This window comes from Thunnus thynnus, chromosome 2 (genome assembly GCF_963924715.1).
Source record: "Thunnus thynnus chromosome 2, fThuThy2.1, whole genome shotgun sequence".
NCBI lineage: Eukaryota > Metazoa > Chordata > Actinopteri > Scombriformes > Scombridae > Thunnus > Thunnus thynnus.
Window position 1 is genome coordinate 23,920,134 of NC_089518.1, and position 16,745 is coordinate 23,936,878.

At 38.3% G+C, this 16,745-nt stretch overlaps 1 protein-coding gene across 3 annotated transcripts in view; it reads left to right on the forward strand.

The window, feature by feature from the left end:
• The window catches only part of ccser1 (coiled-coil serine-rich protein 1), a 123,298-nt gene that overhangs the window by 41,611 nt on the left and 64,942 nt on the right, over positions 1-16,745 (forward strand). For all 3 annotated transcript variants that reach the window (XM_067612124.1, XM_067612132.1, XM_067612138.1), the window contains exons 8-9: positions 3,296-3,373; positions 15,027-15,104. In XM_067612124.1, coding sequence (XP_067468225.1) covers positions 3,296-3,373; positions 15,027-15,104 — 156 coding nt within the window. The remainder of the gene's footprint in view (positions 1-3,295; positions 3,374-15,026; positions 15,105-16,745) is intronic.

A 16,745-nucleotide genomic window follows, 5' to 3' on the forward strand; every position in this document is an offset into this window, starting at 1 on the left:
CACAAAACATAGCTGTTTCAGTTATCTTCAAAACAACTGAAAAGGCCAGGAAATGCTTTCAAAGTGGCAAAAATTTCCATAAATGACTCATGCAGCGTAATCTAACAGTTTTGAAGCCAGGCGATCAAGTCCTTAAGTCCAATATTTATCTCATTATCTTCTAGATTTTCTGCATCTGTTCAACTCTGTGCCAACAGTTAGCAACATTAGCAAGTGCTGTTGGGCTCTCACAGACCCTCTGAAAATATAGTTTAAAACTATACTACAATTGAGTAACTAATACAGTGAAAAATACATGGATTGAAAGTTTGAATTTTACATGATACACAAGAAGAGACAGTGGCACTCTCTCAAAGCTTTTAGGTTTCACATGGATACAACAAATTTAGTCAATAAATAGCCAATTTTGTTTCACTTCTGGTAGAAACACTGCTGAGAAAAAATGAGCCATGGTCTTCCATTACTCAGATACTACATGCTTTAAGCTACACTGAGTACTAGAGTTTTTCCTTTGACAGGATGTGGCTCATTTTTAAAGACCAATGTGGCCAACTGAGACAGCAAATCAAAAAACATTTTGTATACTTAAATGCATATTCTAAGTTCAGTTATGTTAGCTGGCTTTATTTATAAAGCTGCCTAATGTTGCTGAACTTGCCAGGAGACCTGGAAACTGTCCAGTGATTAAAATAATAAAAAGTAACAAAACATGCCAGTTTCATCATGGCTGCTGTCAAAAAGTTGTGACAAAAAAGTGAATGTCTTACACAAAGCATAGACGAGTGCCTATTATTACAGAGACATGCATGACCAACAGGCCAGATAATACTTAACACCTTATTATATCTAGTGCGCATCATATTTGTCAAATTTGCATATCTTAGCCAGCTGTAGAGATCTACCCTTGATTTATTTCTATCTCAGCAGTTTATGTTGTTGGTTGCATGGGGGAACATTTCTAAAATGCCACGCACCATGTGTGCATTAATGTTGCCTAACACAATGATCCCCATTGTCAATGTCAGCTATGGATTCAAGCAAAACTGTGACAGTCCCATTTGTTACAGCATCTCCTCACAATCTTTGTGGGCATGGTTGTGCAATATCAACACATGCACCGCCAGGCCGTGTTAACTTGTGCCTCTGCAGCCCCTCTATCCATCCCAGTGACTCTTACCCCCGAGGCGGCTGCTTGACTTGTGGCAGCAGCTTATTCTTGCTGCCTCGACCAAATCTTTTCAGTGGTGTAGTTGTTACAAGGTTAGCTGTGGATAACGATAAAATGTAGTTGGAAATGCTGTTGTACATTACATTTTAGAGAGTGGGATTCATCACTGCAGCCATCATTTCACCAGGTTTTGGAAAGAGGCAGAATTCACCAGGCTGGCTTATAAACTACCCATCAACATCAGTAAAAGTTTTGGTGAACTCCTACAACAACATCCTGTTTTTATGTGGGGATGAGGTGTTGAGCTATCTCCTACAGAGAGCCATTTCCTAACAGTTTTAGTTTAACAGAAGACCTCTAAGCCCAGGCTTAATAAACAAAGAAAAAACTCTTACCCACACTAAGTCGGTCTTTCCAATTCAAAGCACTCAACCTGTGTTTGCCAAAGAACTCACTAAATTGCATGACAGTATGTTGTTAATGGTGCTGCCGTCTGATAAAAAGCCAAATGTCAATGAGAGAGAGTGGGTATGAATGCACCTTGAGTTATTTAAAGGTTTTTGTTTCTTGATTGAACTGATGTGTGAATGTGATTAAGGGGGTGTATCAAACTACAAAACCTGCTTTCCTTTCTCAGGCCATTCATCATCTTTAGACATTTTGCTTCTGGGAAGTGCAAGTCATTAAATCCAGAGCTCCCAGGCAGCTTTCCCCATTCTTAAATCTGAAAGGCTTTTTACTGAACCACATCTAATTGTGGGGACAGTTGTGTGTTAAGGCCTGTGGGACAGAGGTGACCTTAAAGAGAATGTGTATGTGTTAGAGAGAGAGAAAGATAGACAGAGAGAGAGAGAGAGAGAGTGTGTGGATGCCAGTGAGTATGCGCCTGTCTCTCTACATGGAGAAAGGCATTGATCACCGATGACACATTGAGGGCCTGACGCCATAGCACACCTATAATTCTGATAGGGAGGTATGCTTCTTAAAAAGGTCGGCCAAACTAATAAACCACCAAGTTTATGCTGTGCAAAGATTTGGGGTTGCGCAGAGCTACCTTCAAACTTGAAAGTAGGCCAAAAATATGCCTAAAGTATCAGAGTTTTAGCTTAAATAGCATCTTTTTAGGGTGTCTTGATTACAAATATGGTCCCCTACTTCAAACAACAAAAGGATCGGCTTGCATATTAATCTGCAAGAGGGCAGCAGATGGCGAGAAGACCTTACCAGAGAGCCAAGTGTGTGGAGCATGAACTATGCACATACTTCACTTTACCTCTTCGTGTCCCTTGTCACAAATTTGTCATGTAACTTGTCACATCCTCCCTGTGTGTGCTGTCATGTCTTTACCATGCCGCATTACATCAATATCTGCAGTCCTGGCTAAAGACATGACTTTATCTTCTCCCGCTTTCCCGTCTGTCCTATTTTGAGCCCTCACAAGTGACATTTAGACCATTGTCTGCTCTTTCTACGATGTGTGTGTAAGTGCGTGTGTGTGCATGCATGTGACAGCACATGCACCTATTGTCACATGAATGTATGCACTGTGTTGGGCTTGCACTTGTGTGTGTGTGTGTGTGTGTGTGTTTTGGATCCCCCTCTAGCTGCCCCTGCTCTCTGCCCAGTAGACACCTGTGTCAAGGAGCAGAGCCAAAATGTGTCTGATCACAGCTGGCGTTAAAAAAACAGAGATTATGTAAGAAACCAGGTGACAAAATACAAGATGCTCCAAAACTAGAGCAACAGACTAAATGTAAAACGACTCTGGTGATATTCTGCCAAAAAAAAAATTTACTATACAAAAAGGTTTAAGATGCTGCAGCCTAAATGAGCATCTGCTTTAATAGAACACATCTATCATACTTCCCTCTATTTTCTGATTGAATTAGTTGCCAGACTTTCAGGTGTACTGTATTTGCCAATACCGCTTCACAACAAAATTAGGTTGCAAGAATTAGAAGCTAAAATAATTTCATACGCCTTAATTCTGTTACAAACAGACAAGTATCTCTCTTGAAAATAAACACTCTGTGCACATCGCTAACTTACCGGCAACACTTGCAAAGTATGTCGCCAACCTCATCTTCATAATGTTATCTTCATATTTATGCTTTTTGTCTTTTACAGAGCGCAGAGACAAGTCCTGCCAGCAGCCTCCAGTCTCTACCCATTAGTCCTTGCAGTGAAAAGTCCCTTCCGTTTAAGGTAACCTAAAGCAAACTATTTTATGTGGCTTTATGCATAGGTACAATATTGTATATGTGGAGTGTGCTAAGATGATGCATGAATGTGCTTGTGTGTCATTTAGAGAGAGAGCATTTAAACGGTTTATGACCAAATTTTCTTTTAATCCGTCACAAAGTTTAACAATTTGTTAGCAGGATAGATATTTGCAAGTATCTTGCTAACAAATAGACTAATAAATGAGACCAAAGACATAACCTTTTTAGTGGAGGATATAATAGGGTTTAAAGTGATTGTAAAGGTAAAACACACATAAAAGAGCCCAACTGTAGACATTATAGAGTTAACATACTTAAACATTAAGGTAGAAAAATAATAGTTAAGTGCATGATAAATTACTTGTTTTTGCTCTAATCTGGTTAACAACACACACACTTTTTCTATCTCTTTAAGCACAGGGAAGTTCAAATCAACTAGCAATTAAAATGTTGCCAACGAAATACAGTATACTGCTGTTGTAAACACATGCAGTATTTTTGCTGAGCTTTGTTGTTGTTCTTTTTGGTAATGGTACAAATAAAACTCTACACTGGGCAACATTTCATCCCACAACCCTCATCTACACTGAGCCAGCCAGATCAATTAACAGAACACAACAGTTTGTCTGTGATCAACTGAATCTTCCTTTGATCCGCATGTCTCCTCCGGTTTTGCTCATATGAGAACAATAAACAGCCCTTTTATCCACATTAGCTCCTAATGAATCTCAGAGAGATCAAGCAGGGAGAAAAGGAGGAGAGGGACCAGGGATGGAGGTGGAAGGAAGGAGAAAGATAAAGAAAGACAGTAACAAAAAGAGTGATAAAAAGGGAGAGAGGTGGGGATAAATTGAATGAGAGAGGGGCAAAGTGTCTTTCTTGGCTTGACAGGTCCCAAACCCCCTCTGTCAACCTAGGACATCAGAGCTGTGCGATCTAGATGAGATTTATTCATCTCTGCAGGGAGTGTGTGTGTGTGTGTGTGTGTGTGAGTGAGTGCTCAAGTATGTGCCAGTGTGTGTCTGTGCAGGGTTTAGGTTTACCAAGGAAAGGCTTTCGTCAAGCTTTTCTCTGGGATTTAGTTGGGTGGCAGCAGAGTTCTTGTTAGATTGAGGCGAGAGGAGGAGTAGGGACAAAACTCTTCAACTCTGTGCTACTTTTATTGAACTGTACAATATTAAAAGTTGTGTCTAAAGCACTTTTCAGACATGGAATATGAACACTGCTGGCTTCAAGCTGTGATTCAGACATGGATAGCATTTACAATAACGTTCCCGATAGCTTCATTCAGACATGACAGGAACATTTACGGAAAGAGACGATGCTCGCAGGATATTCGGGTGATTTTTTTTTTTTTTTTTTTTTTTTTCGTTCACAGGCTGCATCACTGATGGATTTTACAACTTTATTTTGCTGTTGAAGCCTTCATTAATAACCATCATGAGAGTGAGGTGTGCTCGCTCCCGCTTATTTCAGTGAATCCACCTCTACTGTCAACTTCATCATTTAACATTATTAGAGAGTGAATTCTGGTACCTGTTTTATAAAGTCTGGCATTCACAATCATTGAATGACAGAATTATAAGTTGTCACTCTCTTACCGATCTGATTAGAGAAGATTAATCTCCTAAACATTTATTTAACTGATTTCGTACATAAGAGATGAGACATACAAGACTGAGATATTACATTTATTACAGTAATAGTAGAGGGTGAAACAAGACGCACATTTCTCTCTATATATGTTTTACCCTGAGTTGCTGCAGCCTTGACGTTAATGTGACAGCATTTAATTCAGACTTGTTGAGAGTGATGTGGAAATGTTACTAGGTCCGTCTTAGTAAGATTGCATTGTGACTTTTATGTAAAAGTGACCATTAATATTCAGATGACACAGTGCCAACAAATATTGGGCATGGCTGTTTATTAAGTGTACTACTTCTGTACTATGTGTATATGTGTGTGTGAGTGTGTGCATGTGTTTTCATCAGTGTACGTGTGTAGACCCACATATAGTCATTTTTGTTGGTATAATTTGTCACAGTGGCTTAGTTAGTGTACATTTATTCGTGTCTGTGTGAAAGACAGAGTGGCTGTGTGTGTGAGTGCGTGCCCTCTTTATTGACCTACATGGAGTATCAGTGGCAGCTGGATGATAAGGAGAAATTAAAAATGTAGGGTGGGACACAGCATGAAGACCTTGGCTCAAACTCTCATGTGGAGGAACGTACAGATGGACAGACAGCGAAGGTGGATGTGGGAGAGGTAGTTTTTATGAGGAAAAAGAGAGAGAGGAAAAGGTCTGATAAAACAAGCCAAACCACATAATGTAAAACCCGATCAGTCGGTGGATAAAGCCTACAGTGTTGTGTATGTATAGATTCATCACAGTTATTGTGGGTTGATAATCCTTGTGCTGCAGTGTATAGCAGTCAACTGCATTGGTTTGAAATGTCTGTAGATGAATTGCTGAGGATCTACAAAGTATACTGTGTATATACTGAGGAAATGTTTTTCTTTTGTTTGTTTGTTTGTTTTTTTTTAAAAGATTTTTTGGCATTTATGCCTTTATTGGGCAGCGAAGAGGCAGACAGGAAACAAGGGAGAGAGATTCAACAAAGGATCTATCACATATCACAAGATATTCAGTGAAATTGGGTTGGGGTGGAAGAAAAATGTGAGAGTTGGAAATTTTTAGAAGTCTCATTTCTTAATTAATAAGAAAACCAATGCTCCAGACTATTAAATTGTTCATAAGGGTTTTATTTTCAGAAGTATTGATTATCTATGAAGCATTCATCCTAAATATCCTGAACCTCCTCTTTCGTACCCTGGAGTGGAGAGAGAGAGAGAGAGAGAGAGAGAGAGAAGCTGAGGGAGTGGCAGCGGCGCGGAGAGTGATACTGGGAGCAGAGAGAAAGCAGCAAGAGTTGGATGAATTGAGGTTAGGCAGAAGATAGAAAAAGGTAGAGAAAGTCGAGAGTATCGTCTGTTTGTGTGTGTGGGAGAATGACTAAGAAGGTGGGAGGTAAACGGTAACCTTTTGACAGAGCAAGAAAAGCAAAGAAACAACATAAAGAGGGAGAAGGCATATTATGTGAGGAAATAGTTGCAATGCTGAGAATAGGACATTGTTCAACATGACTGATAGATTGAGGAGAAAAGTGATGAGGAAGAAAGTGAGGAAGCTTAAGTTGAGCCACATACTCAAGGAATACATTCAGTTCAATGGCATGAAGTTAGATAACTGAGTAAAAGAGGAGAAAATGAATACAGGAGTGCAAGAGATATAGGTGAGAGAGAGCAAAAATGAGGAAATAGCTTGAGGAGGAGGGCGGTAGAGAAAGTGGGAAGGGAGGGCAAGAAGAAAAAGAAGGATTGAGGGAGGGGCGAGAAGAAGAGAATTTGTCCTGGCACTCCAGAAAACGACTCTGTGGGTGTAAAAATAATTTACGGTAGCCACCTGAGAGGCTGCAGTGTCACAGTGCGCCCTAGTTTAATTTAGACCCAATGCATATGACATGATTTTTATCAGATTTTGTCCCAGTTTAAGTGTTCTACTGTATTTTAGAAGACGTAGAGACGAAGTAAAGCGCTCACATTACAGTTGTTGCCAGAGGTGCGTTCAGAGCACCAGTACATTTAAAGAAAAAAAAAGTCTCTGACAGCAACTTTTGCGCCTAATTAACTGACATTTTGTGTACACTCACCTTTTTTTTCAGCAGACATGAGGGGCTTCTTTTTATAGTGAAATATTTATCATCGTGTCAGATGCTGTAAAATTAGAAATTAATAATGTATAATTATAATGACTGCGAATTTATAATTGCAGAACATTCTCCACACCAAGGTCGCAGTATGAGAGGGTCAAAAAGATACATGAATGCAAGAAAAAACACAAGTTTCACGCGCACATGTCCTCACAAACATATACAGATATGTAAACATGTACAAAATGTCATTCATGAAAAAGCAGAAACACAAAACAGACTGCCTGTCTCATCTCTCTGTCTTTCTCCATCTTTGTCTTCTTTTATGGCTCACTCTCTCCAGATAACCTTTTCCCCAAACACCATCTCTGTCTTTTCTCTGAGTCTCACATTAACAGCTAGGACGGCCAGTTTCTCACACACACTGTCACAAACTGAAGTGTGTTAATGTGCGAGAGAGCCAGAGAGAGAAAGAGAGATGATCAAAAGAGTTCTCGGAATTCACTGTCCATATTTTCTTTAAAAATTTCTGTTCCATCATATCAGTGTTTCCGTGATATGAGTTCTTGCAGTAAAATCAAAACCCATAATAGTAAAATTTGAAGAGGACTTTACATTTCAAGTTATTCATTACACCAACATCTTAGAAAGCCAGTTAAATCTGGGGCTGGTTGCACAAAGATGATGACTAAATAGTTTAAAGCCTAAAAAGTTAGCTACCATCACCCCAGGCTGTCTCTGAACTTTACAGCTGTGTTTCTGTAATAACAATCCATGACACCTGCTGATAAGTGTAAAACAAACCTACTATAATAATTTGTGGTTTGCCAACATGGTTGGGGAGTGAGAATTGACAAGGAAAAGAAATTTTAGAAAGTATTAACACCTTGGATATATTATTTCTGCTACCACAGCACTCATCTCTGATTATTCACAGTAAAATGTCCTCAAAGCTATTTAAATTATTCCAGAAGACATAGAGTACATTTTCTGCTGATGAGCATGGAGCTGAGCAGTTTAAACTGTTGGGTCAGCTGTGCTTTCTTAGTTTCAAAAGAGTCTTAATTCACTCAGAAGACAAAGACATGTAATCCCTCTTAAAATAGTCAGGATTGAATTATAGTCTGACTGTGTGTTAGATTTAATCCATAGTCTGTCTTTGTGCAACGAGCCACTTCATTTTTCACTTTGTCATTTCCTGTCTCTGCAACTTGAAATATAGTGGAAATATTGTATTTCACTGTATTTACTTATCCTTATTTTTCTGACCATTTATACTGTTTTTAATAAATCTCAGTGTTAATTCTAGACAAAAGGCAGCTCAGCGACTTTTGTTACATTTCAAGAGGCAGAGCAGGTGACATCTTTAATTTATTTCAAATCGCATAAATATTACAGAACTCGTTTGACAGGTTACCTAACAGTTTCTGTGCGAGGTGTCAGCTTTACTGTTTTTCGAGGTGCTTGGGACAGAGTAACTATAGCACATGACTGCTACTGTTTATCAGACACAACAGGCTCTTCAGTTTATAAAGGAGGCTCCAAGTGTCACAGCTTTTCATGTATATGTGTCCAGATGCACAGAATTGATCACTATTTTAGAAGCTGCTGTATCCTAACAACGTTGGGAGGTAATGGTCACCTGCTTTTTATATTCCACTGATAAGTTAGTTAATCCATAAAGACAGGTGACAAAGGTCACAGTTCTTTATCGTACATTCTTGAAGACATGATACTGTATCTATATGTGCAAGTGACACATTTTTTATCACCTCCTCTCCTTTTTTCTTAACACTTAAGCAGCTTCTCTCACCCTCTTCTGTCAGTATGCATGAATAGTATGTTATTAAAATTTGATTATGATGTGATAATAATAGTGAGTCAGGCAGACATTCACTAAACATAGACAGCAGGTTGACAGAAGAAAAGACAGGACAGAGATGGACACAGAGAATTCATACCAGAGGTAACGAAAACTAGGTCCAGCTTGGTTAGTGTGCGTAGGTTTGTTTTGTTTTTGTTTTGTTTTTTTAAAATTGAACCATGATTATACAGTTAAGAAGCAGGGACAGTATTCATTCTTTCCATCATTTTTTCCTAATGATTGGCTGGAGTATCCCAACATGGTGGCACTTTTTGTACTAAATTATTGTTTCCCAGCTCCAGTATTTTTACTCAAAGATACACTATGTACTAATGACAAGACTGCATTACTTTGGCAGTCTGGCTCTGCAAAATTAACATCATTTTCTAATAAAACAAGCCAGTAAAATACACAGAAAGCTATCAAACCTATTTTTTAAAGTATATTAATTGTATATTTTTCTCCACTGCGACTATATTAAATACTCAAAACATGGTCAGAAGTCCAATACACTATAATGTGCAGTTTGGACATCTGGGACTCCCTTTTAATCTCGGTCCAACTGTAGAACTCATATCACACCTATCTTGGATTTCTCATAGCTTCCCATCAGATTTACAATTCAATATATTGTTCCTGTGATCACACATGGAGCTCTGCATGGTCAGACCCCTGCCTACATTTGTGATTTACTCCATCTCTACACCACTAGTGGAATGGGTTTTCTCTTAAATCTTCTGACCAAGGACTGTTGGCTGTTACCTGGTCCACATTAAAAACTGTGAACGTGAATAGCATTTGATACAGTTACCCACAACCCTGGAACTTACTGAATACTGTTGAGACCTTTTAAGATGGCACCTTAAAGCTCATATTTTAAGATTGCCCTTTATTTATTTATTTATTGTAGGAACAGAAGTGAAATTCTTGAGGAAGCACTGCTACGAGCAAATAGGGTATGCTGGTAGCCTAAAATGTAGTAGCAGTCCAGGAATGTGTAGTCAGTCTTTTATTTCCATTTCTATTTTTCTATTTTCTATTTATTTGATTGTTTTGCTCCATTCTTCCTGGTTGTAATAAGAAACAGTTGAATCCCCTAAGCCCCTTCAACTCACAAGCGTTTGTGGTTTAAGAGGTGCAACGTTATGGATAGATATTAGTATAAAGATAACAAGGAAAATGCTTTTAATTATGCTGTTATTTTTTATATCCCTTTCCTTAATTTCAATTAATAGGTAATTTGTTAAACAAATTGAAAGAAAAGAAGCGTTGAAATGATAAACATCATTATAAACCGTCGCTGTTACCCTCATGTTTCCTCAAAAGTGTGTTTTTCAAAAAAAAGTTAACAAATTGAATAATTTCTGCTAACAAGGGGAATGTAATTCACCTCCATACCCTCTTCAACTTGCGGCTGATTGCAAGCATAGAGTGGCCTCCACCTCTGTACAAAATCACATAAAGTGGATGCACTCCAATGATTCTGATCAGATTTATTCCCACTGAGGCCATTCCAATCACATTAGAAATAAATTCGCATGACCCACTTTTCTTCCATTGCCTTTTCCATTCAATTCAACCATGAAAAATTGGTTGGAATGCCACCTGATAGGTGACTTAATGCATACTGTGGTGCTTCTTTCAGCAAAGAGAATAAGGTTTCTGATTTAAGTTTTAGGTTTGTTAATGTTTTCCTCTTTTTGGGTTGTACATACTGTAGTAGGGCTGCTTAGCAATAGATTGGTTACACTTTAAGCTACATATTTTGTATAGTAGGTCATCACATTGAGGTCAGATTAGCATGTCCAGTCACTTGGCATTGAACTTTGTAAACTAGATCAAGTACATTATCTCTCTCTTTGGAAGAGTACCCATTGTATGAAAACCAAAAGTAGCAGAAAGTAGGTTGAATAACATTTGAATTACCAAAGTCATTTGAAGTTGTAAAGGCCTGAATAGAAATCAGAGGATCCGTAACCTTTTTAATAAACTGGTGGTCTGGTAGATGAGTATTACATTTTGTTTGACTGCAAGAATGTAAGCATAGTTATAGAGAAAAGTACTTGCCAATGTACTGTTTAAACCATCCATCCATGTTTGAATTAATTTTGATATTATAGTCAGGACAAAAGTTAGTTGTAGATTAGGTGCCTTTTTGAACAACGTTCTACCTTTGTTTGAGTAATTTATGTTGTACTTCTTTCCCTCAAGGTGCCATTGTTGTGTTATAATTGTATTGTATGTGTTGTTTGTACTTCATACCATGTAATCATGGTCGTGAGTCAATTTAATTCAAATCAAAATCTTTTTCTCTTCACCGTCAGTGTGAGTCAGTTCTCTCACGGCGTTCACCCATCTCTCTACCTTTTTCTCTATCTATACACTTTTGGTCTTGTCTGACCTATAAACAAACCACACACGTCAATAAAGTCTACATGGATTTAGTCATAAGCCTTTTCTGAAAAAAAAACACAACCAATCATATACATGCGGTGTAACACACACACACACACACACACACACACACAGGGCACAGAAGCATACACACTGTGCCGCTGTAGCCAGACTCATTTAGAACAGCCTTCAGTCCTATCCGGGTGAGATTAATTTTAGAGGCTGACTAATGTAGTAATTGTCACAGCATGTTAGTGGTTTTTCAGTCCCATCCAAATCCCATGTTAGTAATTTTTGTGTCGTGTTTGTACGTGCGTGAGTGCTAGTGGCAGAAGAAATATCCTTATTATCTAGAAATAACGGTAACTCCCCTGTAAAGCCAGGTAAACAGTCCAGTCTGATTCAACACTGCTGGGTTTTGTTTTTGTTAATTATTTTTCTGTTTTTTAAGAGGAAATGTATTCTGTCACCGGTTTTATCACCATGGAGGCACACAGAGAAGCTTTTACTTTAACTTTTGTCCTCCTCGACCATTATCTTTTGCCTAAGTAAAGCCCAATCACAGACCTCAATATTAATAACACCTGTACACTGACTATGCCAGCCAATAAAACCCATCAAAACATGTTTTGAGACACATTGCAGAAATCTTCGTTGTATTGGACATGATAATTCCCTGAAATGGGAAACACGGCACTGCTCTCTGTCAGGTTAGGATGGGAAGTGTTTATTGGCATAATTGTGAGGCAATGACATCACCCTTTCTAAAAAAAAACAATCTTCTTTTACTATTAACCATCAAATCATGTTGCATGCACTATGAAAATGTGTATCAAAGTGTTGCGTAAAATGTCTCAGTGTTACCAGAATCTTCCCGTGGTCCTTGATAATATTCTTGCTCTTAGTTTGCCATTCAATCAGAAAACACTCTACACTTAAGTACACTTCACTGTGAATTAAATTAATCTCCCTCCACATTCAACAAGTGTCTTTATCATGCAGCCAGTATAACATTTTCTATGCTTCCTTAAAGATATTTTAGGTCTGGCTTTTTACTATCATTATTACAATCATGATATAACACACTCATGTAGAGTGTTGTGTAGGTTACTGAAAATTAGTAGTTAATTACTAGTAACTAGTTACTTTACCAATTACTGCATATAAAAGTAATTAATTACTAGGGAAAGTAACTTTTGCATTACTTTTAAATGTCTGCTTCGGTTCTCTTATTAATGCACACATAGCTGTGTTATTTTAGTGTTGCTGTGGCACAGTGTGGGTCAAGACAACCGTCAAATTTTATCTACTGCATCATTGTAGCTATTATCACTGTGATGAAAAGTAAGTAGTGGAACAATAAAACACAATAGATATGATTTGATAGGCCTATTTACTGTAGCCTCGACAGGCCTTCAAATCAAGCACTAGTACAAAAGTCAGTTTTAATACTCTTTTTTCAGTATAAAATGAAATAACTGTTTCTCAGACATTTGACAGTAATTTTTTATCACGATAGGCCTAATAGATAGTCCACCTGCACGTAGACGACTCACCAGTATATATTTATCCTTGATCTCAAGGAAGGAAAAATAATATCCATATTTCCAGGACAGGAAGCTCACATTGCCTGAACTGTCAGCCATTTTGTTGTTTTTTTTGTTTGTTTGTTTTTAAATTAAACCTTTATTTAACCAAGTGAATCCTGTTGAGATTACAAGATCTCTTTTTTTAAGGGAGCCCTGGCCATGATAGCAGCAATGCAGTGTTTCAAACAACATACAAGAAAACAATTAAAAACACATAAAACAACGCAGCTCACAGAATCATATGTCTAAAAAGACTGACAGGAGGAAACAGATCTAGCTAGGGAAGCAATTACAAATTCCAAATGAATTTTCCTCTAAACCCATCACTACATTTTTAAATACCCTAATCGGGATCAGCTCATCTAGCTGTAAATCTGTCTGCAAGTGGTTCCAGGCTGCAGGGGAAGAGAACATAAAGGCCTGTTTCCCAAATGCAGTGCAAACCTTTAGTCAAAGTTAGTCTAATGCTGATTGATTGATTCACTTGCGCCACCATAAGGTCGGGTGATGTTAAGTCATAAACCGGAATATTCGGGGGAATAGGCTGCATTTGTCTGCTATCGTCTGCAGTTGTCCACTATTTTCACATAAGACAACAGTAACAATCCCATTTAAATTTCAGTAATTGAGCTATTTAGTTTGAAAAAGTAATTAGTTACATTTCTAGTTACCGCCAAAATTGGAATACTTCCAATGCTGCTAATTTACAGTTTCGATTTTTACATTTCTGAATTTTGATGTCAGTTGCCAAAAATTCACAGGCTGACTGTCTGCGCATGCATTATAAGGGTGATTTAGAGAGCGCCGTTGTAGCTATATGGTTCCCTGTGGTCCACCCCTGACTCTCTGTCTGTCCTTTAGCTAGATGGCTCCCCATGGTTACAGACCATCATGCTCAGCCTCGGGCCCTCTCTGTCCTCTCCTTGTCTCCATCTCTCCTCTTTTTCTGTCCCCCTTCCCTCATGTTTCCCCCCCTCATTTTCCCTCCTGTTTGCTTGCCCCTCTTTTTCTCCTCTGCTTTTATGTCCTTGAAGAGGTAATGGAGGTCTCTCTGTCTGTCATTTAGTTCTCTCCATCTTATCTCTCTAGCCTACCGCACTTATTCCTTTCCACTTGTTATCTCCCTTCTTGTATTCCTCTCTGTCCACATTTTACTGTAGCTATGTGTCCGTTCAGAAATCGAGTTAATATTTTAATGATAACGGCAAGGTCTGGAGTCCAGCCTCATTTCTTATTTTTCAACCTCCCCATGAGACAGTGTGCAGCTTGAGATCCTCTGGCAGCTCCCTCTTGGCTGTTTCACAGTCCATCCAAGGTCTTTACGAAACCCCGACAGTGAAAATCAGGTTGGCAGACTTAATCTGTTGGCTGTTTCCAATTCAAAAAATGTAAACCATAAATCATGTCAATGTATTTTATTAGAGGAACTTATTTGTGCAGTGGACAAATGACACAAACAAGCTGAATAATGATCACAGCTACTATCATAAACATGAATACATCAAGCACATTTTAATGACTGCCAATTTTAGAATCATTTATAACTTCTTTTTTTTGCTGTGAAGCACTTTGTAACGTGTTTTGAAAGATGCCATAAAAATAAAGTTAATTTTATTAGTATTATTATTCTCCTCCCTCTTCTGTCTTCTGTCTCTGTTGCTCCCCTTCTTCTTCCCCACAGTAATGTCCCCTGACACAGCACAAGGTCAAATTAAAGTGCTATGTGCTCTGGGGTGCCACCATAGGACACACCAAGTTTATCACAGAGACATAGAGAGTAGAGGAGATCACGGTCCTGCAGCATGCACCGCATGACAACTTTATTACGTACATGCACACACCAGCAAGACCAGCAACAAACGTGCTCATAAATGCACATAAAACACTTGCAAACACACATAAACATTTATGGAAACAGCCAGATGAATACACACGCACACACACACAACACCTTTGTATGTTGTCATTCTCTGTGGTTCTATCTATTGCTTTTGCAGGAATGTGGTCCCTTAGATAAATCACTGCTGTCTGCAGTGACCCGAGTAATATGTAACATGGTGTCTTGTTTCTTGTATTTAGGATCCTGGCAGAGAGGAGGCCTTGCTGCAACAACTGAGAGAAAAAGATGAGCTGATTCTCAGACTCCAGAGTGAACTGGTAAGATTAATTGACTTAACAAAGACAATAACAGGCAGGTTTGGGATCTTGTATGAATGTCATATAAAAAAATTGTGTTTTTCTTGATGTCTGACGTCCTGTTTGCATCATGTGTGAATGTTTGCAGGATTATTTTGATTCTTTTAAACAACAGAACCCACTTGGACAGTCAGAATATTGTCCTCTCACATTGCAGTATAATTTGTTCTCAGCTGTGACATGACAGTTTAGTTTTGCTAACGCTACAAAGAAATTACTTAGCAGGATCTCTCAAAGGACTTTTTCACAAATACTCATAAAGATGACAGCTCCCTGACATACTTTAAAAAATGGTCGATGTTGCCACAGCTACATTACCAGTCAGAAGATTGACTGTTCTGATGATGATCATTCAGTGATTTTTATACAGGCTGTGCAATCATGGGAACTATAAATGAATCCAGTAAAGCAAAAATGTTTCCAGAATATTGAAAAATCCTTGTAACAAGTAAGAGAAGCAAGATGTTGTCTCAGACAAAAAGAAATCTAAGGTTTGCTCATCTAACTTTAGCTCCGTCACAATTTCTTTTTCTTGGTCTTTGTTTTTCTAAACTTTGAAATGAATAATTAAATCAGATTGAATATTTTTAAATTATTTGTTTTATTGCATATGAATTAAAGACTAATTGCCTTTGAAGCACAAGTCCTTTCATTCCCTTTTGAGCACAAAAAACATCCTTCCTTTTTAGAAAGGTTTAAAAAAAACATTTCAAAGAGCAGAAAGTTTAAGTTTTTTTTTTAATGATTTAGCAAAGCAGCGTTGTCAGTTTTTTTTCCCTCTCTTTTCTGATACATGAGACCACATGCAGCAGAGGGCGTAGTGACAGGACAGGCTGACCACAAAAATACTGAGGAAATGAATGTGAGAATGGTTTAGAGTTGGCTCGAAGTCACACCATCAATATCACATGGCGTGGCACCAGGAAGCCCATCTTTTCCATCTTTGTTAATGTAAACTGCTTATTCTGCAAGCTTAATGTAATAACAGAATTACTGGGGATCCAGTCCAGCCAAGCAGAAAGTATAATGTTTTTGAAAATTGTCTCCGTAGACAGGGAAGGGATGCATAGAGTCATTCCCATGTTTGGATATGTGGAATAACCAAATTATACTCATGAAATATAGAGATTTAAATGCAAAATACATATATTTTTTTCCACCCATTTAGAAACTCAATTGTTGGATCCTCTGCGAAATTGGTCCGTATGGCAACATTGTTAATCGTCATCTACACGTCTGTAATTTGTCACCTGTTCCATAAAAGCGATGAAACGCGGACATTATGCCAGGCCTTAGCAGGATAATGCCAGTGTTATGGCGATATCGTGAGAGATGCCAATCCAACCCACTGACATGAGTCTCATTTGGCATCTGTTTGTTTGATCACTTTTTGGCGCTCGCATCTCGTTTTCCTCACTCTTCCTTGTCTCTCTCCTTTTGCTCTCTTTTAAGTGTGAGAACAGTCTCCCTCCCTGTTAGAAGCAGCTCTCTTTCTCTCTTGTCTTCCTCTGTGGGGTGTATTCATCAGTGCACTTAATGCAAAGTCAAATTGAGCACATTTGTATCCAGACCTCAGACTTACCTGAGGCATTAAATGCATGC